Consider the following 26,210-nt stretch of genomic DNA (forward strand, 5'->3'; position numbering starts at 1 on the left):
TTACTACACTGTCAAGACTTTCATGAAATATTTAAGCAATTTAACTAGAGCCTTCTGAAGCAAAGTAACTGAGTTAATCAAGTAGGAGAGAATTTGGAAACATCAACCATAATACAATTAACTCCAAAGTAAGAACTAAAAAAGCAAAACACTGGGATGATAATAACAAAGTGTTGGAAATAAGCAGGTTAGGCAGCATCTGTTGATAGAGAAAAAGGGTTAAGTTTCAGGTTGAAGACCATTTTGTCAGTACTGGAATAGAGAGAAAACAAGTTAGTTGTAGGTCACAGAGGAAGTGGGGAGAACATGGGGACAGGACAAAGGGAATCTCTCTGATAGGTTGAGGCCAGGGATGTTTTGGTATATTTGTTAATGTGGCAATTAGAGCATCATAAACTTGACAGGTTGCAAACAGCTGGTCAGGATGTGCTGAAGGAGAAGGGAGAAACTGAGCCAAGACTGACAGAAACTGAGCTATTGGAGTGAGAAACTGCAGAATTTATTATACAGTATAGAAGGCCGCTGGAAATGGGAGACAAGGTGCTAATCCTGAAGATATATTGGGCCTCACTGTAACAGTGCAGGAAAACACCAAGAGACATGACAGTAAAATTGGATGGATAATTAACGTGGCTTTAAATTGGCAGACCCTGACCATCAGAATATTTCCAGCATTTTCTGGGTCTTACCATCTATAATGTTTATGGTTTTCTTTCACTGGAGTAATAATATTCAACTGCAAAAGAAACAAGCTAGATACAGAAAGAAACCTTGATCAAATTAAATGAATGAAACCAATATCTAATAAAGCTGCAGACCACAAGTGCAGAAATTAACTTTATTAAAAAGTGGGGAAGAAAGTAAAATTCAGGTCTACTAGTTAAAGAAATCACTTCTAAAAGAAAGATGTAACTGTTGGTCAATTGTTTAGCCACTGGTCGATCATCACAGCCAAAAACAATATTGGAGAAATTCCTCAGAAAAGTTTCTTCCCACAAAATTCTTTGACTGTTTCGTTATTCTGCTTATATTGTGTAAAGTGGGGTTCTTTACTGCTTAGTCAATGCTGAATTCAATTCACAACTTTTCTAATATTTAAGCAGAACTTTTTAATTTACAACACAATCTGACCAATATCTGAATTTAAGTGATCAAGTAGAAGATAATATTGTGCCATATAAATCCTACATAATGACATTAACCAAATAAAAGTTCAGACATTTTATTTGGTATGCACATTACATAAAAGGCTACATACAAATGTGGTCAGTAAATTCAAATGATCTCCAAACACACATTAACTCAAGGATAATGTTTGAAATCTGATTAATCCTCCTGCAACAATACCATTCTGCTAGATGTTGACCTACCAAGGGGATACTTTTTTTGATAAGATAGCATACCACAGAAGTACATAAGGACTCTGGTGCACCAACTTAACTGTTTATCTGGGTTCAATATTATATTGCATTCTTTTTTGAAGACATGTGCATTAACTACAATAGTTCTGGAGAGTTAAAAATACATAGATGCTTTTCTTCAAACAAAAGGGAAATAAGTTCTGAGAGTAAACTTCAGAAAGACAATTAAAAGCTTTCCATATGGGAACAAAGAGCAGCAACACAATAGTCTGCAATAAAAAGAACAGGTTATGTCAACCTTACCATTTCCTTTATGAAGGAAAGGTCACGTTGAAGAGTTCCTGTTAATGACATAATCTTATGGTTGCAGAATTTAACCTAAGTAGTTTAAATTGTTATATTTTGTATTACAGTTTTAGGAAACCCAATTAGAGATACCCTACACAAGTGTTTTCTGTATTCAAAAGGTTTTATCAGATTTTTAAAAAAGGTGAGTTTTCAAACTTATGTACACGTATCGCCATCTAGTGCTAAGTAGCAACAGTGCGGCTCTTAGCATTCCAAAGTAATAAAGGACATTAAAATTTAAATTAAAATCTACACATTAAGATGAGACTTGCAAATGCTAACAATATTCAACATTAAACAGTTTTCATTGTTTTTTGACCGAGAAAGAAAAATCTTTGAGCAATTTGGAAACTTGACCGAAATTTCGCAATCTTAATGGCCGTCTTATGTATATGGTCAAATAAGCAGAAAGTGCTGGAGGCACTCAGGAAGGTTAGGCAGCAGCTGTGGAATGAGAAACAGCATTAATATTTTAGCATCAATGATCCTTTCCTCTCTTTCCCAGCTCTGACGAAGGATCTTGGTTGGATATACAGTGCCTATAAAAAGTATTCACTCCCTTGGAAATTTTCATATTTTGTTTCTCATCACTGAATCGCAGTGGATTTAATTTGGCTTTTTATTTTACACTGATCAACAGAAAAAGACTCTTTCGTGTCAAAGTGAGAACAGGTCTCTACAAAGTGATCTAAATTAATTACAAATATAAAACACAAAATAATTGTTTGCATAAGTACTCAACTCCCCCTTCCTTTAATATGACACAGCAAATCATCACTGGTGCAGCCAATTGGCTTTAGAAGTCACATAATTAGTTAAATGGAGAACACTCCAAGCAACTCCACAAAAAGATTATTAAAAAGCACAGGTCAGGAGATGGATACAAGAAAATTTCCAAGTCACTGAATATTCCTTAGAGTATGGTTAAGTCAATAATCAAGAAATAGAAAGAATTTGGCACAGCTGTAAGTCTGCCTAGAGCAGGCCGATATCAAAAACTGAGTGAGCCTGCAAGAAGGGGTCTAGTGACAGAGGCCACCAAAAGACCTATGACAACTCTGGAGGAGTTACAAGCTTCAGTGGCTGAGATGGGAGAGACTGCGCATTCAACTGTTGTCTGCATGCTTCACCAGTCACAGGGCCAGTGGCAAAGAGAAAATTGTTGAAAAAAAAACTCTCATGAAATCGCAGTTAGAGTTTGCCAGAAGGCATGTGGGAGTCTCTGAAGACAGCTGGAGGAAGGTTTTATGGTCTGATGAAACCAAAATTGAGCATTTTGGCCACCAGACTAAACACTATGTTAGGCAAAAGCTAAAAACCTCATCATGAAAAACACACCATCCCTACCATGAAGCATGGTGGTGGCTGCAACATGCAGTGGGGATGCTTCACTGCAGCAGGCCCTGGAAAACTTGTGAAGGTACAGAATAAAATGAATGCAGCAAAATGCAGGGAAATCCTGGAGGAAAACCTGAAGCAGTCTGCAAGAGGACTGCGATTTAGGAGAAGATTTGTTTTCTAGCAAGACAATGACCCCAAGCATAAAGCCAAATCTACAAAGGAATGGTTGAAAAACAACAAAGTTAATGTCCTGGAGTGGCTAAGTCAGAGCCCAGACCTCAATCCAATTGGACCTGGACCTGAAAAGGGCTGTTCACTCACAATCCCCAAGCGATCTGACAGAGCTTGAACAGTTTTGTAAAGAAGACTGGGGAAGAATTGCACTGTCCAGATGTGCAAAACTGATTTGAGATTTATCCACACAGATTCAAGGCTGTAACTACTGCCAAATGTGCATCCACTGATTTGAAGGGGGTGAGCAATTATGCAATTTATTTTGTGTTTAATAATTGTAATACATTTAAACCAATTTGTAGAAATTTGTTTTCACCTTGACATGTCTTTCTGTTGATCAATGTCAAAAAAGCCAAATTAAATCCACCGTGATTCAATGTTGTAAAACATGAAAACTTCAAGAGTGGTGAATACTTTCTATAAGCACTGTATATATATATATATATATATATATGACAGCACTAGACAGCAACTTCCAAGTTCACTTGCGGAACAGCTTAATTTCTACCTTTAATGTCTTTTTCCTTTTCAAGGTGGTCAGGGTTCTGTCAAAGGCCCTGATCTAGAGCTACTCTCAAACTTCCGTTCTTTGCAGTGGTGGGACCCACTCCTGGGACTTACCAACTGGTGACGGAGCCTAGAAGATGAGCACACCTTCGGGGCTCTGAGGCTTTGCAGCCCTGGGGATGATCCGATTCTATACCGGTGCCACTGAAGCTTCATGGGAGAAAATGGAATATCATAAACAGCGGATCAGCTGTCAAAGGGCTCTGTACTTGGCAAATTGCTCTCGCGCTCTCTCTCTCTTGCTCAATGACACCTTCCCGTCTCTCCCTTTTTTAAACGGGAGAAAGAGAGCCTGTGGTAGGTCAAATTGCCATGTAAATAATTAGTTTTTGTTGTACTGCAGATCATAATCTTTTTTGGGGACTTTTGCTTGCACGGTGGGTAGAGAATGATGATGCTTTTTTATGAATTAAGTGGGGTGGCAATGTTGTTGCTTTGCTGCTGTTTGTGCGTAGGAGGAGGAAGTGGGGGGCTTTGTTAGTGGAAGTTTGCGTAGAACAAGAATTTCAGGTTTTATATTATATATATTCTCTGATATTAAATGGAATTACTGAACTACTGGACTTGAAACATTAACATCACTACACAGATACTGACTGATCCTGCTGAACTTTTGCATCTTCTGCTTTGATTTCAGATTTCCAGCCGTGGAGTTTTGTTTTGATATCCAATTCTTGTGTATATGTCCTAGCAAACAAAAGAAACTAGAAATAGGCTTCACAATGCTTTGTCTATGTGTGTTTTGGGCAAAATAAAGGGAAGGAAAATGCAAGACTTAAATAGGCAACAAACATAACAATCCACATATTTGAAAAACATATTCATAAAATTTACAACATACGTTTGAAGAAAACAGCTTTGCATCTGATACAAATGGTTCCCTGAAGACTTTAATGATGAGATTCAGTTCTCTTAGATATTGCCGGATCTCAGACATATACATCTTCACTAAATCATAGTATGCTTGTTCACCAGTGTTAATGGGTTCTTCTTCTATTACACCTAGGTCTTCCTCATCTTGATGGAACATATCCATTAGTACCTAGAAAACATATTTTTGATTTCACTTCATGTACTCTGAAATAAAGAAAACATTGCACAGATGGAAGGGTAGTTTCATTCTTCAGATGTGGCATTTTAGTTTCTTTGAGGATGACTTTTGCCATAACTTCCCTTTAACATTTTAAAAGACATTTCCACTGTTCTTTGTGTTCTTTGATTAGATGATGAAGAATGATTAGCAAACAAATCACTTTTCAGAGACCAGAAAATAAATAATTTAAGATAAAAAGATAAAGATTAGCTTTATTTGACACATTGGACTATACAGTGAAATGCAACGTTTGTGGCATATCAAATTAGCAAGGACTGTACTGGTCGCCATGCTTCCAGCGCCATCATAGCATGCCCACAACTTACTAACTTTAACCGTGCATCTTGGAATATGCAAGGAAACCAGAACACCCAGAAGAAACCTGATCACAGGGAAAATGAACAAATTCTTTACAGCAGTGGGAATTGAACCCCAATCTTACAGCCAGCACTGTAATAGCGTTACATTATGGTACCACATTGCAGCATGTTAATTTTCAAAATGAGCATGTCTTCACTCAAATACTCTGTCTATACATGTTCATATTATCATGTGTCATATTGTATGATGTAGGTAATCATGGTCTCATGACCATGAGTGTTCTTCGCAATTTTTCCTACAGAACTGGTTTACCATTGCCTTCTTCTGGGCAGTGTATTTACCTGATGGGTGACCCCAGCCATTATCAACATTCTTCAGAGACTGTCTGCCTGGCGTCAGTGGTTGCATTACCAGGATTTGTGATATGCACCAGCTGCACATATGACCATCTACCATCTGCTCCTTTGGCTTTACATGGCCCCTGATTTGGGGGGGGGGGACTAAGCAGGTACTACACCTTGCCCAAGGATGACCTTTATGCTAGCGGAGGGAAGGAGCACCTCACAAATCCTTTTGTAGAGCTGTATCCTTTTGTAGCCCTGCCATCCAGATTCATATGATAGCATTAAGTTCACAGATTTATCATGTGGATTATTCTTCCCTTCAGCAGATTGGAGATGAAAGAACATTCTTGAGATGCTGATGCGAACAAAACGTAGAAAACCATGATGATTAAGCTTTTTGCTGTTTTGTTAGATACAAGGAAACTAATCATAGTTACCTTGACAACTAAACTATTTGATACCAACAATTCCTCAATGGATGCATATTTATTACTTTGGCAGGTTCAAGATAAAGTTCTTTCAATGGGAGTACAAGTAATAGACTCCTATAATTCCAGTAAAAATCCCAACCAATAACAAAGGGTAGGTGGATTGAAAACCAAGAGGGAAAATACAGCCCAAAATTACCTGCTTTCTTAAAAAAATATCAAAAAATCACTCGACGGACCCAAGACCATCCAATGCCGAGGAAAAGACAATCTCTAGGGATACTAAATAATATCTGAGCCTGAAGTCTGAACAGTTATTTTAATGCGAATGACATACAAATCTAGGGTAAAGCACCCCGGAGAAACTTGTACTCACAGAATGGAATGGGCCTTATATGTCATATAAGAATGACATGAATGAAGGTAGCATGTAACTGATGCTTTGAAATCATCAATTACTAAATATCTTAAAGGAAAAAAAACGTGACTTCTCTTTTTATGGAATGGTGACATCTGGTAACGTTCATTTTTAGAAGCTGTTAACATGAGCATTAGTAATATTGATGTAATCATGATATTACAAAGCACCTGAATTTGTTAAAAAAAAATACAATAAGTAAACAATATTAATTATTGGAGATTCTGTATGCATCTGAATCAAACAAAATACAATAGATTCTGATTAATTCGGACCATATCAGGACCAGTTCATTTTGGCCTAATTAAGCAGCTGCTCCAATGAGCTGAAGTTTCATGTAAGTAGTTGAAAAAGCAAAAAAAAGACAAACTACCATTTAACTGAGTAACAAATTATGTATTTAAATGAAATACAGAACAAATTAGGAAACTACCAATACTACTGCAATACCATAAAAATGTGTATTAGTTCTTAATAGTTATCAATGGAGGAATTCATACAGAGTACACTGCTGTGTTCTTTTGATTGACTGTAAATGAACAGAATCATCACAGACATCCAGTGCAGATAATGAATTGCTTTCATACAATACTTTTAACATCTGCATTCTCCAAATCTTCTTTTTCATTGTAATGTTCAAGATGATTGCTGATACCTTCAAATTCTTAGTTTCTAACTTCCAGTAGTAAAATTGTTTCATTTTCACTTCTGGCCATTTCTGACATCTCTAAGTCTGAATGTTTGAAAATGTATTGAGCAAACAGCTCTGAATTGTCTTCCTGCTTATTTCTTGTCAACTATCAGTGACAAAAATCACTATTTTTTGAACACATAGACACGCATAATGATATTCTGTAAATCAGTTCACTCTAAGCACGATGTAGTTTGCAACAGCCACACAGTTGTATACCATTGACCCTAGTTAGAAACTGTTCTGCAACAGTCTCCTGTCCCAATTAAGCGGCACAGTGTCCCAAATAAACGAGTGGAGTTCTGGCTATTTTCTTGGTTAAATTTTGTTCTTTAAGAATTGCCCCAAATAAGTGGCAGCCCCACTTAATTGATGGCCCAATTAACTAGAATCCACTGCATTTCAAAGTGGAAAATAATTAAAACCTGGATTTCCATCTTTAATTTTTCCTGAGTTTCGGGGAGACAGTCACCCCTAAAAGTCAGGAGACAGGTAACTGGGTGACTGTCAGGAGAGGGAAGGGGAATAGACAGAAAGAGCAGAGCACCCCTGTGGCTGTTCCCGTCAACAATAAGTATACTGTTTTGGATACTGTTGGTGGGGATGACCTATCAGGGACAAGTTGTAGTGGTCGCATCTCTGGAACCGAGACTGGACCCTCAGCTCAGAAAGGAAGGAGGGAAAAGGGGAGAGCAGTAGTGATAGGGGATTCAACAGTTAAGGGGACAGATAAGAGGTTCTGTGGGAGAGATCAAGAATCCTGGATGGTCTGTTGCCTCCCTGGTGCCAGGGTCCGCAATATCTCGGATCGAGTTCTCAGTATTCTCAGGAGAGAGGATGAGCAGCCAGATGTCGTGGTCCACATGGGGACCAATGACACAGATAGCAGTAGGGATGAGGTCTTGAAGGAGGAATATAGGGAGTTAGGAAAGAAATTAAAAAGCAGGACCTCAAGGATGGTAATCTTGGGATTGCTGCCTGTGCCACGAGACAGAAAGGGCAGGAACAGGAAGTTATGGCAGATGAATGCATGGCTGAAGAGTTGGTGCAGGGGGCTGGGGTTCAGATTTCTGGATCATTGGGATCTCTTCTGGGGAAGGTCTGACCTGTACAAAAAGGACGGGCTGCAGCTGAACTGGAAAGGGACCAATATCCCGGCGGGCAGGTTTGCTAGAGCTGTTGGGGAGGGTTTAAACTAGTTTGGCAGCGGGGGGGAATCAGAATGTGAGTGCAGAGATTAGGGTAGAAGGACAAGGGCATGATGCTATGTGTTCTGAGTTGGTGAGGAAGGACAGGCAGGGAATAAAACATAAATGTAGCCAGTTAGAGGGGTTGAAATGTGTCTCTTTCATTAAAGGGGATGAACTTAGAGCATGGATCAGTATGTGGAACTATGATGTTGTGGTCGTTACTGAAACTTGGCTGGAGGAAGGGCAGGATTGGCTGATGCAGGTACCGGGGTTCAGGAGTTTTAAAAGGAATAGGATGGGAGGTAGAAAGGTGGGGGGAGTAGCATTACTGGTCAGGGATAGTATCACGACTATAGAAAGGGAGGATGCTGCAGAGGGAGTGTCCACTGAGTCGGTGTGGGTGGAAGTCAGAAATAGGAAGGGATCAATCACTATGCTGGGAGTAGTCTATAGGCCCCCAAATAGCCCTCGGGACACCGAGGAGCAGATAAGTAGGCAGATTTTAGAATGGTGCAGAAAATACAGGGTTGTAGTTATAGGTGATTTCAACTTCCCTCATATTGACTGGCACCTCCTGACTGCAAGGGGGATAGATGGAGCTGAATTTGTCAGGTGTGTTCAAGAAGGATTCCTGACACAGTATGTGGACCGGCCGACGAGAGGAGAGGCCATACTGGATCTAGTTCTGGGTAATGAACCTGGTCAGATGGCAGACCTCTTGGTGGGGGAGCATTTTGGTGCGAGTGACCACAACTCCCTTAGCTTCAGCATAGCTATGGAAAAGGATAAAAACAGACAAAATGGGAAAGTGCTTAACTGGGGAAGGGCTAACTATGAAGGAATGAGGCAGGAACTAGCAAGAGTAAATTGGAAACAGATGTTCAAGGGTGAAAGCACAGAAGTAATGTGGAGGAAGTTTAGGTACCACTTGTGCTGGGTTCAGGATAGGTTTGTCCTACTGAGACAAGGAAAAAATAGTTGGAAAAGGGAACCGTGGCTCACGAAACACGTGAGGCAACTTGTCAAGAGGAAGAAGGAAGCATATGTTAGATATAAGAAGCAGGAAGGGCTCATGAGAAATATAGGGTAGCCAGGAAGGAGCTTAAAAGACTTAGGAGAGCTCAAAGGGGCATGAGAAGGCCTTAGCATGTAGGATTAAGGAGAACCCCAAGGCATTCTATGCGTATGTAAAGAACAGAAGGATGACAAGAATGAAGGTGGGGCCGCTAAAGGATAAAGAAGGCAACATGTGCCTGGAGGCAGAGGAGGTAGGGGAGGTCCTAAATGAATACTTTGCTTCACTATTCACAAGTGAAAAGGACCGTGATCAGGGTGAGGTCGAAATAGAACAGGCCTGTGTGCTGGGCAATCTGGAGATTAAGGAAGAAATAGTGTTGGATTTTCTTAATAACATCAAGATTGATAAGTCCCCAGGGCCGGACATGATATACCCCAGGTTGCTGTGGGAAGTGACAGAAGAGATCGCTGGAGCAGTAGCTATGATCTTTGAATCCTCTCTGGCTGCAGGGGAGGTGCCGGAGGATTGGAGAATGGCAAATGTAGTTCCCTTGTTCAAAAAAAGGTAACAGGGAGAATCCTGGGAACTATAGACCAGTGAGTCTTACATCGGTGGTCTGCAAACTATTGGAAAAGATTCTTAAGAATAGGATCTACGAGCACTTGGAGAAGTACAGTCTACTCTAGGATAGTCAACATGGCTTTGTGAAGGGAAGGTCGTGCCTCACGAGCCCAATTCAGTTTTTTGAAGAGATAACAAAAGAAATTGATGAGGGTAGGGCGGTAGATGTGTTCTACATGGGTTTTAGCAAAGCATTTGACGAGGTCCCCCATGAGAGACTCATCCAGAAAGTCAGGACGCATGGGATCAGTGGAACCTTGGCTGTTTGGATAAAAAATTCGCTTAAAGGAAGAAAGCAGAGGGTAGTAGTGGAAGGAAAGTATTCTGCCTGGAGGTCAGTGACTTGTGGAGTGCTGCAAGGTCCTGTCCTGGGACCCCTGCTCTTTGTGATTTTTATAAAGGACCTGGATGAAGAGGCGGAAGGATGGGTGAGTAAGTTTGCAGACGACACGAAGGTTGAAGGAGTTGTGGATGGAGCTGTAGGTTGTCGAAGGTTACAAGAGGATATAGACAGGATGCAGAGCTAGGCAGAAAAGTGGCACATGGAGTTCAATCCGGCTAAGTGTGAGGTGATGCATTTTGGAAGGACAAACCAGAAGGCTGAGTACAGGGTAAATGGTCAGTTACTTAAGAGTGCATGAACAGAGGGACCTTGGGGTTCAAATCCATACATCCCTCAAGGTCGCTGCACAGGTTGAGAGGATAGTTAAGAAGGCCTATGGGATGCTAGGCTTCATTAATAGGGGGATTGAGTTCAAGGGTAGAGAGGTCATGTTGCAACTCTACAAATCTCTGGTGAGACCACACTTGGAGTATTGTGTTCAGTTCTGGTCACTTTATTATAGGAAGGATGTGGAAGCTATGGTAAGAGTGCAGAGGAGATTTACCAGGATGTTGCCTGGATTGGAAAACAAGTCTTATGAGGCAAGGTTAGCAGAGCTGGGACTTTTCTCTTTGGAGCATAGAAGGACGAGAGGGGACTTGATAAAGGTCTACAAGATTATGAGAGGCATAGATAGGGTACTTAGCCAGTACCTGTTTCCCAGGGCACAAATTGCAAACACCAGAGGGCATATGTACAAAGTTAAGGGAGAGAAGTTTAGGGGAGACATCAGGGGTAAGTTGTTGTTGTGTTTTTTTTTACACAGAGGGTTGTGGGTGCCTGGAATGACTTGCCAGGGATGGTGGTGGAGGCTAAAACATTGGGGGTATTTAAGAGCCTCTTGGACAGGCACATGGATGAAAGAAAAATAGAGGGTTACGGGGTAGTGTGGGCTTAGTAAGTTTTTTTTTTAAGGAATATATGGGTCGGCACAACATTGAGGGCCAAAGGGCCTGTACTGTGCTGTAGTATTCTAGTGTCTAGTGACATTGAAGCAAAAAAATGACATTGGTTTCAAAAGTAGGTCACAAAATAGAAAAAAATATACACCAGAATGATGCAGCAGCGCAAGTTCTTCCAAAATAAAAACTAACTAACAGCATTTCCTTCACTTCCGTATTCAAACTCATCCCTGCATCACAATCAAGGAAAAAAAACACAAATACAACTCCTACAATGATTGGTAAAATTGAATCTACTAGTCTAAAAAGGAAAGAATGTGTAACTCCAACAAGATAGATTTCAAAAAGGTTATTCAGACTACTTTTGAGTATCTGAATTCTGAAAATATTTGTTATTTATTAAATAGTAAATGTTTACAAAAGTATCTGATATTCCAGTGAAGCTAAAGTTTCCTTATAGGTCCAAGGGAAGAGTAAATAAAACTACCGGTGAAGAAGCTTGCAAGTTCCTTCAAAAAATGTATGTTTTCTTACCTTATCAGCACACATTGCTACTTTAATATCCTGTTGGGTAATTTCGTAGTGCCGTATATTTCGCACATAATTGCCTGCCAGCTTCAGTATGTCAGCAGATATGTACTCTAACACTGCAACGATGTAAACAGAAACTTGATGGTCAACTTTGTATCCAAGAACCTCCTGCAGAAATATGAAAAATACCATTCATCAGTTACTGGTCTTCAAAGAATACACAAATTCCTAATTTGTCCCAATTCCCGGTGTCCTGACGAAGGGTTCTGGCCCAAAACATTGACTGATCTTTTCCATGGATGCTGCCGACCTGCTGAGTTCCTCTAGCGTGTTGTGAGCGTTGCTTTGACCCCAGCATCTGCAGCGTATTTTGTGTTCCCAAATGTTTTTTCTCAAATCAAAACAAGGTTAGAATGGATGTGAAATTCAGATTTGATGAGAAACAAGATCGAGGTGCATGTAGGTTGCGCAATCTGGCCTGTGGTAACACGCTCCATTTGTAATTTTATAGTTCTAAATGCCTTCTGCAGAATTCTGTAAATAAAGGGAGCCACTGACTAGGCTACAGGCAAAGTAATGTCCCAATCGCAATTTGATAATCACTGTTGTCAAACTCTCTTCACCTGTGGTAAAATATCTCTCATAGTAAGATTTTAAATAGCCTAAATAAACTGAATTAAAATAGACCAAATTGTTGTGAAAAATTGAACTTAAGTCAGCTTTTAAATGGGTAAAAAATTAATACAAAAGGTAACAAAAAGGGAAAAGATTAGATAATCAAAGCATAGGCCTGCATTAATCAATATCAATGACTGCATTTGAATAAAGGGGGTGCAGTTCCCATGCCAGATATCCTTAGTGCATCTGGCTCCTTAATTGCATAGATTAGTGATCCATTCCTGGACACAGTGCAAAATGAGAGCTATGTGCACTGGCTTCTGACTTCCAACTTGTTTCTGACTTCAACATTGTAATGTGCAGGGACAGAAATCAGGAACGAGCTGACTTGTGAGGTGGATGGCGCTGGTGGTGGTGGATGTTTTGCCCCATTATTCAATGGGGTGGCTTTTCTTCTGTAATATACTCACAGACTTTTAATAATTAAAAGAGATGAAATGTCAGTTTAACAAACAAGCAGTCAATATAATAAACAGATTTTTTTGAAATGGAATACATTTAAGTACATGAATTAGAACAAAATTTACTGTTTTTGACACAATTACAAAAATAAACATATAGAAACAAATATAAAACACATGAATTTCACATACAATATTTATGATAGACACTGCATCACAATGAGGCAAGCACCAACTAATGGAACAGTCCATATCATTAAATTAAAAAAACTAGAAATCAACAAATTAATGAAATCAAGCATGCATACCAATGAATTAATAAAATTGAAGCAGCTGAATTAACACATGAATACGGTAGCAGGGATTCCCAAATTAAATGGAAAAAGAAACAGGAGAAACACTAATAATCAATCAGATCACTCGTTTTAGTGAGAGAACTCTAGCCAAAGTGTCAAAAGTTCATGGTTCAAACTTCTCTCCGAGGCCTTGAGTACAAAACTAAGCTGACACTTGCAGTACTGAAGAAATATAGCAGAAGCCATTTAGATGTAATTAATTCAAAGTCCCATTAGCTTTTTGTGAGATACATCAAGAATTCCTACAGAATGTAACTAACAACTCCAATACTATGGAGACATAATTTGAAAATCTGATAGGCATATGGCTAGGGGAAAAGGGTACTTTAGGTGCCTGATGCTTAGATAAGAGAACTGTATACCAGTCATGCCATAGGGAACTCAAATGAGAATATTAATAATGTACATTTTCGACTGTCTAAAAGCATGTGAAATTGTCAGAGGACAGGGGTTTCCTCCTCCAAGTTTGAGGATAACTTACTGGATAAATGAAGTCATCAGGAATTGATCACAAGCTCTATTCCTCAGCCATCAACTCATCCCTCTCTGAAGAAAATACCCGAAACTGAGTCAGAGTAGTCACAACCTTGGTGACACACGAGGACCTTAATCGAGCTTCAAAACCCTCAATTCAGAGTTATTTCTAGGATCCCCCATTTGTACTATTCATTGAATCATTTAAAGCCCACATTCATAACTATTACCTGCATGCATCACTACTTTCTGAATCTGTTTGACCTCCAATCTACTGAGTAGTGCTTAGGTAATGCTGAGGGAGGTGTTGAGAGAGGGAAACAAAGTGCTAATGAGGCCAAAATCAGAAAAGGACAATGCACTACTCTGTGAGTAATGGGTTTTATTAATGGTTATATTAAGTGATAGCTTCTAACTCTGACAAAAGTAATAGAGCAGCACATTTTTGTCATTCACAATAAAACGAATAATTAAGTGACACAAGAATTTTACTTCGGCTCTCTACTTTGATAAAATTTACATTTCAACTGAAATCAATTAACAGTTTGATACATTTAAACATAAGCCCAAGAATATCAATCGAAATAAATTTATTGTCATATGGTAAAGGGCTCCATCAATTTTTAAAGGTTCTAGAAAGGTTCAGAAATGACAACCTCCTACAAAGGAAAGAATTTAGGATCCAAGTTTCACAACAGTTCAATTATTCTACAACATGAGGCAGAATTTTAATAATGAAATCTTGTTCCTTGAATCTTACACCCACATGCAGTTTCTTCATTCATTCATTTTGAAAACAATCACCTTTATTAAAATGGCAGCATGATTCTAAATTTAATTGTTTAAAACTTACCTTCAGAAGAGGATGAATCTTATCAACAGGCAACAAAAGGGGACTTCTACGCTTGCGTTTTTCTATGGCAGATTGAGCATCTGCTATGGCCCACTTGTCAATTGGATGTGGAAATGATTTCTGCACTCGCTCCTAATGGATAAATTAAGAAAAAAACCATGTAACCTGTGAAACTAATTGTCAGCTGGACAACACAGATACTTGCTGACAAATTTCAATTACTAGCTTTTTCATTTAAAATCCTGAGTTTATGAGGTTAACACCCAATACAACCTTCTTAAACGAGGAAATCTGTTGTCAGTCCACATTAACTTCTGTCTGCACTGTTGAAAATTTGTGAACAATTAGATGCCATAATTAACCGGATAATATTAATGGACAAGAGCAACATTTTAAATTATTGTCTGGAAGGCAAAACTTCTTTTCATTCATTCCAATTTCCTTTCGATTCTGTCTTTCCTGCCTTTCTCACTGTACAAAACTACATTTATTTGATGCTACTACTTATCTTTCCTCTGCATAACAAAGTATTCTTATTATCAATGGGCATCGGTTAATCTCTAGTGAGAATTCTCTAATACACATCATGAAAATTGTCTTGACCAGAAGAATTGATCAAATTGAAAAGCAAGAAAAAAAACAGAAAGGAAAGGGTGGGGGTGCATGGAACACTCTTAAGGCCATGAGAATAAATTGCTAACTTCTACTATGCTTAACATCAACCTTTTGGGAAGTAGCTTTACATGCAATATTTCTTCCATTGTTCCATGGAAGAAAATGTTGTATCAGTATTTGTTCTGTTACTGAAAAAAAAAATGGCTGAAGGACAATAAAAATAGACAAAATTAATATATTCAAGTGTCATAACTCTGCAGCTTAGTAGTATTCTGAAATACAGTGGTGCTAGAAAGTTTGTGAACCCTGTAGAATTTTCTCTATTTCTCCATAAATATGACCTAAAATGTAATCAGATATTCACGCAAGTCCTAAAACTAGATAAAAAGAACTCAATTAAACAAATAACACAAAAAACATTATACTTGTTCAATTATTTATTGAGAAAAATGATACAATATTAAATGCATTTGTTAGATAAAGTATGTGAACCTTTGCTATCAGTAACTGGCATAACCCCCCCCCCACCCCACACACCCTTGTACAGCAGTAACTTCAACCAAACGTTTCTACTAACTGTTGATCAGTCCTGCACATCAGGTTGGAGAAATTTTAGGCCATTCCTCCTTACAAAACTGCTTCAACTCTGGGAGGTTGGTGGGCTTCCTTGCATGAACTGCTTGCTTCAGAACTTTCCACAACATTTCTATAACGTTAAGATCAGGACTTTGACTTGGCCATTCCACAACCCAAATTTTCTTCTTTTTAAACCATTTAGTTGTTGAATTACTCTTGTCTATCAGATCATTGTCTTGTTGCAATATCCAACTTCCATTAAGTTTCAGGTGACGTACGGACATTCTCCTGTAAAATGTCTTGATACAATTTCGAATTCATTGTTCCCTCGATGACTGCAAACCGTCCAGGCTTGAGGCAGCAAAGTAGCCCTAAAAGATGATGCTCCTTCCACCATGGAACAGATGGATGAGGTTTTGGTGTTGGTGTGCAGTGCTCTTTTTCCTCTAAAGCAATATGCACTTCTGCCAGAAAGTTCAACTTTTGTCTCATTTGCCAACAGAACATTGTCCCAGAAGCGTTATAGAACATCCAGATGGTATTTTGCAAACTTGTGACGTGCAGTAGTGGTTTTTTTTGGAGAGCAGTGGTTTCCTTTGTGGTGTCCTTCCATGAACACTATTCTTATTCAGTGTTTTTCTTATAGTGGACACATGAACAGAGACCTTAGCAAGTTCTAGAGGTTTCTGCTGGTCTTTTGCTGTTACTTTTGGATTCTTTTTCACTTCCTTCAGCATTGTAGGTTGTGCTCTTGGTGTGATCTTTGTAGGATGTCCACTGCTAGGGAGAGTAGCAACAGTACTGAGCTTCCTCCATTTGTACACAATTTCTCTTACTGTGGACTGATGAACACTCAAGTCTTTCGAAATGCTTTTGTAGCCTTTTTCAGCTTCTTGCATCTCTACAATTTTTCTTCTAAGGTGCTCTGAAAGTTGTTTTGATTGAGGCAGAGTGCACATAAACAGATCTTTCTAGAGAAGAGCAGGCTCTGTCAGTAACCTGACTTTGCGCTTTTTTTTAAATGTAGGGCAGGGCATTTCTTCAACTCACATCTCCAATCTCATCTCATTGACTGGAACACCTGACTCCAAGTAGCTTTTGTAGAAGGCATTATCCCAGAGGTTCACCTACTTCTTCCAACAAATACATGTAATTTTGGATCATAATTTCTAAATAAATAAATAAACAAGTATAATGCTTTTTGTGTTATTTATTTAATTGGGTTCTCTTTATCTATATTTAGGACTTGCATGTAGTCATACTTTTGCTCAAATAGAGACATTTCTACAGGGTTCATGATCTTTCTAGCACCACTGTACCCATGTAATCACAAATGGTTGATAAAACCAACCTTGCCAAATATAATCCATAAATAAAGAGCTAAACCTGCTATTTATGTTGAATAGTAAATTGAATAGCACATCCTGAAATTAAATCCTAACAGGAAGTTAAAGCCTTATGTACTCTTCATAAGAATGTCAATGCAAGAGTCACAGTGATGAAATGGAAAATAAAACAAGAATACATGAATATGCATTTTAGATGTAATTTCTATTTAAATAATAAGATACAGACACCAAAGCTGTGAATGACCTCAGGTATATGGAGATTGGAGTAACATGAAGAATTCAGCCACATGTGCATGGCAATGATCAAGTCTGGAAGAAACAAAAGCATAAATGAATATTATTTAAAGCAGCAGATAACCAATGGCAACGTTGGAGTCAGTCAATATACCAGAGAAAGAAGTAGGTGGAGAGGATATATTCACCCAAAGATCATCTTGAGATTGAACTGGAAACCAAGAATAATAACAGTCTGCTTCAGTATCAGTTAATTTCTAAAAGGAATGAACAAGTGGCTGGGGAGTAGAGTTCATGGTGGGATAAAAACAGAAGATGTCCGGGATACTCAGTAGATCAGCCAGTGTTTGTAAGGTGAGTCAGTGACCCATCACCAGAACTGAAAAAGTGAGATAACAGGCATGTCTTAATTTGAAGTGTGGTGTGGGAATAAGGAGAACCAAAGGGAATATCTGTAACATAGTAAAGAGACACAGTAGTCATGCAGAAATATAGCAAGGAAACAAGCCCTTCAAGGCCACATAGACCGGGGTCCCCAACCTTTTTTGCACCGCGGACCGGTATAAGATTGACAATATTCTTGCAGACCGGCCGATCCCTTGGGGTGGGGGGAGGTGTTAATCAAGACTGGAATATAGGTGATAAGTCAACAATAAGTCACTTATCAGTGGCTAATACACTCAATTTCGTTTCAAAAAGGGTTTATCTAACGAATTTAATATTAAACACACAGAACATATTTTCCTCACATGAATATAGTGATAAGTCAATTATAAGGGGGTTCCTTATGTCCCGCCTATTCCGCAATTTAGTTTTCGTTACATTCATTGCAGAAAACTCTGCTTCGCAGAGATATGATGTAGGCAATGGAAGCAACGTTTTCAGTGCTTTCGTGGCTGTCTCAGGATATTCAGCCTTGACTTTGATCCAGAATGCCGGCAGAGAAGTTGTGTCAAACATATTTTTCAGCCCACCGTCATTTGCAAGCTCGAGGAGTTGATCTTCTTCTCATGCTGACATGGATGATTCACCGGGGACATTCACAAATGGGTCACGGACCCATTCCTTTGCACATCTTGGGTCATTTGCGGTTGGGAAGTAACGCTCGAATTCTGTCGACAGCGAAGATAGGTGTTCGTGCACCAGCTGTGAGCCTCAGTCTCTCCCAGATTCCCAGCTAATGTTGGGAACATGTCAAATATGCCCCCGTCCACTCGCTGTCCCCACAGTTCCAGTTTGGCTGTGAAAGCAGACACTTTATCTGCCAATTTGAAGACAGTTGTCATTCTCCCCTGAAGTGACAAATTGAGTTCATTGAGCTGGTTGAAGATGTCATGCAGATAAGCGAGTTTTGCTATCCACTCCTCGTCACTGAAGTGTGCTGCCAGTGGTGACTTTTTTCTTGAAAGAAATCTCTGTAACTGCTCTCTTATCTCAAAAACCCTGGCCAGGGCTCTCCCCCTTGATCGTCACCTGACTTCATGTGTAAGAGAAGGCGTTTGTGCTCTGCATCCATTTCCTCGCAAAGCTGCTCAAACAGACGTGAGTTCAGGGCTTTTGCTTTGATGTGATTGATAACTTCAACAATGTCACTCAATACACTGTTAAGATTAGGTGACAATTTTCGGCTAGCCAGCATTTCCCTGTGTGTGACAGTGTGTAGACTGGCATTCAGGAGTAACCTCTTTGACTCGGGTAGTGAAACCAGACTCGTTAAGCCGTTCCAACAGCTATGCTTCGATGTCCTCCGCTGTGTCATCAATTCTCCTTGAAACTGCGGTAGCTGAAAGAGAAACCTGTGCCATCTTGTTAGCTGCAGCTTCTCCCAACAGTTCACGGCACGTCCTTGGCAGCAGGCAGAATCAATTCTTCACCAACGGTGAAAGGCTTCTTAGCCTTAGCAATACGGCTAGCCACTAAGTACGACGCTCTCAGAGCAGCAGCATTTGTGGAGGTGGTGGCTCTCAGCACTTGCTTCTGTCCTGCTTGCTCACGTTTTACTGCTCAAAAAACCTCAACGGGTTTGTCTTTAAGTGCAGGGTGCTTGGACTCAAGGTTCCAAAGCAGTGTTGAGGGCTTCATTGCCTCATTAGACAGCTTGTCTCCACATATCACACACAGGGGGCTTGGAGCGTGCGAGTCACCGGTCGCAATAAAGCTATATTTTATGTACGACTCGTCGTATTTTCTGTTGAAGGAAGCTTTCTGTTTTTTTGCAGTCTCGGCCTCCGCTGTCTCTGCGTTATCATCATCGTTAGGCCTTTTATGTCCCCTACCATCTCTTCCAAAGAAACTCTCAAGCAACGTTTGTTTTTTACTCATCGAGTAGTTGCAGGTTAATGACCAACTGATGACCTCGCGTGCATTCAAGTTCAACAGTGGGCGTCACAGGGAATGAGGAAAGGTGCAGCTGACTAATATCGTTTCATATCGCCAAATCATATTGTTTCCTCACGGCCCAGTAGTACATGCTTTGCGGCCCGGTGGTTGGGGACCATTGACATAAACCATCAAACACCAATTTTCACACTGATCCTATCCTAACTCATTTTATTCTCCCCGTATTCCCATTAACCCCACCCCAGATTCTCTCACTAATGGAGCAATTTAAAATGGATGATTAACGAATCAATCTGCATGTTTCTGGAATGTGGAAGGAAACTACAGCACCTAAAGCTAGGACACGTCAAAGAAAGAACATGTAAATTTTGCTTAGAAAGAACAGAGGTCAGGATTGCATGGAAGTGACAGCAGGGTGGAAACTGACAACAAAGGTAATGAAAATACCAGATTCTTTAACATTTCAGTAAGCAGTCATCAATGAACCACATTAAAAAAAGTCGGGAGGACGCAGAGTAAGTGAAGACGTTCGGTATTTCATACAAAAACAGTCATAGCTTGGACTCACTGAAGCTCCTAGAACCAAGTACAAGTTTAATTATCATTCAACCATTCATGAATACCGCCAAACAAAACAGCATTCGTCTGGAGCCATGGTGCAAAACACAGTACAAGGCATATATAGAACATATAAGACAGCAGTAAGCATACAGTCAATACAAAACAAAATATAGCCCAAGTCCCTGAGAGACATATCCTGCAGATTAATGGTGCGTGGATGATTGTCAGCAAGAACAAGGCCTCAGCAGTCTGCAAACAAACGCATGCAACCCATCTTGTTTTCCACCAAGTGAACACTGGAGGGCAGCACTGATACACTGGGCCTGCCCCCAATCAAGCACAGATGCCGTGCCACAGCACCTCCGGCATCTTCTCTTCTGGGCGGCAGCAACAGGTGAGGCCACGGCATGAGACCTAGTCCGCACTACAACCAAGACTACGCAGTCCCCCTGCTGTTGGTCTTGTCAATAGACCAGTGAATCGGATTTGCAGTATTCCAGATTACCAATGTTCTGCGGGGTCCTCTAAGCACAATAAAAACCTTAAAAGACAATCACTCGCTGTTACTCTGTACACCTCCTTTGCGCAGTGACTCCCAACATCTTTCTGTAGAAGGCAGCAACAGTCCACACAAAGTCCGGCTTCTTTAAACCTGCTATTGAGGAACTTGCTGATGGGGCAGACCTGTAGTACCTGAAGTTCTTAATGTCCAGTAGTGTCTTGCGATTGTAAAAACTATTTTAAAAATACAAAAAACAACTTTGGTTGGTCCTGGAGAGGCCACTATGTCCATGTGTGCTGCCATCTTGGAAGACCAGAGATGTATTTAATTTCAAGAAAGTGAGCAGAGTTAAAGAAGTAACTGATCAATGTAAAAATGGATTCACCAAGCAAATGAGGGTGATGGTGGACGGGTTCTGATTAGTCCCCATTCAAGGAAGCAAAGGGCCTTCAGGGGTGGGGTGGAGAAATTGGGAGATTAAATATCCTAAGTGAAGATGAGTCAATGAGCATCAGGAAACTAAAGGAAGGCATTGGGTGGCATGGACCTAAGTGATGGAAGAATCGATGTGTATACTGAGTCACTATTGCCTGTAGAGGGAATTAGGTTATGGACTGTCAGGGAGACAACGTCCTCATGTTCAGTTTTGAAATACAGTATACAATACAGTACAAATCACAAAAATACTGTCATTGTCACCAATGATAACGATGTTTAGACTGGTCTTTAGTGATCCAAGTGTTACAGGTTATGAGGTGGGTTCATCAGAGTAGGTGCAGAAGAAAATTTTAGATATTGCTATTTCAATAGTTTGTGACCTAAAGAAAATAAGGCTATTAAAGAAATGTTCAAACTGGATACAGAATTTCTGAATACTAGAGAAAGGGGTCCACAGTCTTAAGTGAAGATTTCTGGCCAAGAAAATAGGCATGGGGGTGAAGTCAACAAAAGAAGAGTTCAACATAATATTAGGTTCAAAATTCATTAGAATTCAGATGTTGGGTGTTGAAACAAGGGCCTTTGCTAAACACTGATCATTTGTCATCAGTGAGAAGATCCAAGGAATAGTGAGAACAGTATTTATCATGATCATTTTCATTTTATCTACACTTAATATACCTGGCCATTTGATAAGTGCTATGATAATTTAGAGACAGTGGAAGGGTTGGGAGAGAAATTGGTGAAATATTTACCCAGAGTCATTATGTGGAACTGATGCTGTATTTTTGGAAGCTGTTAACAGAATATTAATAAGTGGAAGAGGAAGAAAAGTTATTCAAAAATGATTTAATGGTTGAGAGAGAAGAATTGAATTAAACAAGTGTGATGCCACACAGCTGATGATGTCAAAAAATACACAAAGATCAACAAAGGATAGATAATCATCACGCCAAAGGATGTCACTCACACCTAATGAGAACGGCTGAGGTCCCATGTGTTCATCTTGTCTAACAAACAGAAACCAGAACCCCACCAAACAATACAGTGAAAGACCCCACAGAAATGTTACCAGACGGGGCACTGCTTGACAGACGGAAGTGGTGCACTCTCAGCAGAGCGAGAGCGGGAGTTTGTAGGACGGGAGACAATATGGTGAAGTGGGGTTTAAAGACCAGCGAATCCCGTGAGTGTGGCGAAAGGGTGCAGAACATTGAACACGTTCTGCGCAACTGCCCACTGTCACCTGATTTAGCTGACACTGACCTGCTCAACGTCAACCAAACAACACTAGTGGCTGGCTGTCTAGTGTGACAAGCTATGATGATGATCTTGTCTTTATTCATGTTGCTTAACCTTTATCAAATAATCACCTAATCCAACACTTTCCTTTAATGTTCATTTTTTGCAGAATTTCTCACCCTTCCAAAATGGCTTTCCATTCAAAGGTTCTTAGCACTCCTTCTTTCTCAATGACAAGATATTCTGCATCGCTATTTGAAAGAAGGACTCAGCTGAAAAATGTATGCTTTAACACTACTTTGACCCATTCAAGTGGTTCTGTGCTCCTTCCCTAGTCAACATCTTAGGAAGATAACCTCTTTTACCCTGGTCTGAGATATCAACATTAGATCTTTCTCAATCACAAGGACCATCTAAGTCACCTTCAACATCCCCTTCCTCTACCTCTATATCAGCCTATTGCCTGCTGAAACTCTCATTCATGTTTTATCATGTCCACATCTAATTATGACAATATAAACTAATTTCCATCCAAAGTCCCACACTGCTGAACAAATGATATAACAGCAAAAAGAAATATCTAGCATATTTCCATGAGACGATAAGACAGGCAGAATTTGGCCATTCAGCCCATCGAGTCCACACCGTTATCAATCACAGCTTATTGTTTGTCCTTCTGAACCCCATTCTCCAGCTTTCTCCCCCTAACCTTTGATGCCCTTAATAATCAAGGCTGATCAACCTCCGCTTTAAATGTGCCCAATGATTTGGCCTCCACAGCCGTCTGGTATAATGAATTCCACAGATTCAGCACCCTCTGGCTAAAGAAATTCTTCCTCCCTGTCCTAAAGAGACATCCTTGTATTCCAAAGCTGTGCTCTTTCTAGGCCCTTCAATATTTGATTAGTTTCAATGAGATCCTCCCTGATTCTTATAAACTCCAGCAAGTACCGGCCCAGAGCCATCATGTGCTCATCGTACATTAACCCTTTCATCCCAGGGACCATTCTCATGAACCTACTCTGGACCCTCTCCAATGCTAGCAAATCCTTTTTTTTTAAAAAAACGTTAAGAGGCCCAAAAACTTCAAATGCAGTTTGACAATGCCTTATAAAGCCTCAGCATTACATCCTTGCTTTTATATCATACTCTTCTTGAAATAGCATTTGCCTTCCTTACTACAAACTCAAGTAGCATGTTGACCTTTAGGGAATCCTGCACTAAGCTCAAATAAGACCCTTTGCACTTCCAATTTTTGAATTTGCTCCCCACCTTTATTCCTTCTACTAAAGGATACCCTTCCATCTGCCACTTTTTTTTGCCCATTCTCCTACTATGCCCAAGTCCTCTTGCATACTCCCTACTTCCTCAACACTATCTACCCCTTCACCTATCTTTGTCATCGTCCACAAACTTGGCCATAAAGTCATCAATTCCATCATAAAGATCATTGGTATATAATGTAAAAAGAAGTGGCTCAACACTGACCCCTGTGGAACATCTCTAGTCACTGACAGCCAACCAGAAAATGCCCCCTTTATTCCCATTCTTTGCCTCCTACCAGACAAACAATCTTCTATCCATGCTGGTACCTTTCCTGTAATACCATCCTGTTTAGCAGTCTCGTGTTCGCCACCTTGTCAAAGGCTTTCTGAAAATCCAAGTTAACAATATCACCTGACCCTCCTTTATCACCCTGTCTGTTATTTCCTCAAAGAATTCCAACAGAATTGTCAGGCAAGATTTTCCAAGTAAACCATGCTGACTTCAACATACAGAGGTGCTAGAAAGTTTGTGAACCCCGTAGAATTTTCTCTATTTCTGCATAAATATGAACTAAAATGTGATCAGATCTTCATGCAAGTCCTAAAACTACATGAAGAGAACTCAATTAAATAAATACAATCTAATATTACATGTATTTGTTAGAAAGAATAGGTAAACCTTGGGGGTAATGCCTTCTACAAAAGCTATTTGGAGTCAGGTATTCCAATCAATGAGATGAGATTGGAGATGTGAGTTGTAGAGGTGCCCTACCCCATAAAAAAGACAAAAAGTCAGGTTACTGACAGAGCCTGCTCTTCTCTAGAAAGATCTGTTTATATGCACTCTGCCTCAATCAAAACAACTTTCAGAGAACCTTAGAAGAAAAATTGTAGAGATGCATGAAGCTGGAAAAGGCTACAAAAGCATTTCGAAAGACTTGAGTGTTCATCAGTCCACAGTAAGAGAAATTATGTACAAATAGAGGAAACAGTACTGCTGCTACTCTCCCTAGGAGTGGACATCCTGCAAAGATCACACCAAGAGCACAACATGCAATGCTGAAGGAGATGAAAAAGAACCCAAGGGTAATAGAAATCCCTAGAACTTGCTGAAGTCGCTATTCATGTGTCCACTATAAGAAAAACACTGAACAAGAATAGTGCTCATGGAAGGACACCACAGAGGAAACCACTGCTCTCTAAAAAACAACATTGATGCATGACTCAAGTTTGCCAAAGACCACCTAGATGTTCTACAATGCATCTAGGACAATGTTCTGTGGACAGATGAGGCAAAAGTTGAACTTTCTGGCAGAAATGTATATTACTATGTTTGGAGGGAAAAGGGCACTACACACCAACATCAAAACCTCATCCCAACTGAGAAGCATGGTGGAAGGAGCATCATCTTTTAGAGCTGTTTTGTTGCCCCAAGGCCTGGACAGCTTGCAATCATTGAGGGAATAATGAATACAAAATCGTATCATGACATTTTACAGGAGAATATCAGTGTAGCAGTCTGTTACATGAAGATTAATAGAAGTTGGATAATGCAACAAAGCAATGATCTGAAAGACAATAATAAATCAACAACAGAATGATCTAAAAAGAAGAAAATTCATGTTTTGGAATGGCTGAGGCAAAGTCCTGACCTTAATTCTATAGAAATGTTGTGGAAGGACCTGAAGCAAGCAGTTCATGCAAGGAAGCCCACCGATATCCCAGAGTTGAAGCAGTTTTTTTCAGGAGGAATGGCTAACATTCCTTCAAGTCAATGTGCAGGACTGATCAACAGTTACCGGAAATATTTGGTTGAAGTTATTGCCGTACAAGGGGGTCACACCAGTTACCGAAAACAAAGATTCACATACTTTTTCCAACAAATACATGTAATATTGGATCATTTTTCTCAAAAAAATAAATGAATAAATATAATTTTTTTGTGTTATTTATTTCATTGGGTTCTCTTTATCTAGTTTCAGGACTTGCATGAAGATCCAATCACATTTTATGTCATACTTATGCCAAAATAGAGAAAATTCTACAGCATTCACAAACTTTCTAGCACCACCGTATTTTATCATGTGCCTTCAAGTACCTCGAAACCGCATCCTTAATAATGGACTCCAACATCTTGCCAACTTCTGAACCCCTTTCAGAACCCTAGGGTGAAGTCCATCTGGTCTAGGTGATTATCTACATTCAGACCTTTCAGCTTGCCAAGTACCTTCTCCTTAGGAATAGCGACTATACTCACTTCTGCCTCCTGACACTCTCGAATTTATGGTATATTGCTGGTGTCTTCCACAATGGAGACTGATGCAAAATACCTAGAGTTCGTCCACCATTTCTCTGTTCCCCTTCATTTTTCCAGCATCATTTTCCACTATTCCGACATTCACTCTTGACTCTCTTTTACTTTTTATATATCTGAAAAAAAACTTTGGTAACCTCTTTTATATTATTGGCTAGCTTAACTTTCTATTTCATAATTTCTCTCCTTATTGTTTTTAAGTTGCTTTCTGTTAGTTGCTAT

At 39.7% G+C, this 26,210-nt stretch overlaps 1 protein-coding gene across 2 annotated transcripts in view; it reads right to left on the bottom strand.

Annotated features, from left to right (window-relative positions):
- Window positions 1-26,210, bottom strand: part of LOC134350741 (son of sevenless homolog 1) — a 204,921-nt gene that overhangs the window by 88,310 nt on the left and 90,401 nt on the right. For both annotated transcript variants that reach the window (XM_063056364.1, XM_063056363.1), the window contains exons 3-5: window positions 14,553-14,684; window positions 11,794-11,958; window positions 4,693-4,893 (exon numbers count right to left, since the gene is read on the bottom strand). In XM_063056364.1, the coding sequence (XP_062912434.1) occupies window positions 4,693-4,893; window positions 11,794-11,958; window positions 14,553-14,684 (498 nt within the window). The remainder of the gene's footprint in view (window positions 1-4,692; window positions 4,894-11,793; window positions 11,959-14,552; window positions 14,685-26,210) is intronic.

Source organism: Mobula hypostoma, chromosome 8, assembly GCF_963921235.1.
Source record: "Mobula hypostoma chromosome 8, sMobHyp1.1, whole genome shotgun sequence".
In the NCBI taxonomy this organism is placed as follows: Eukaryota; Metazoa; Chordata; class Chondrichthyes; order Myliobatiformes; family Myliobatidae; genus Mobula; species Mobula hypostoma.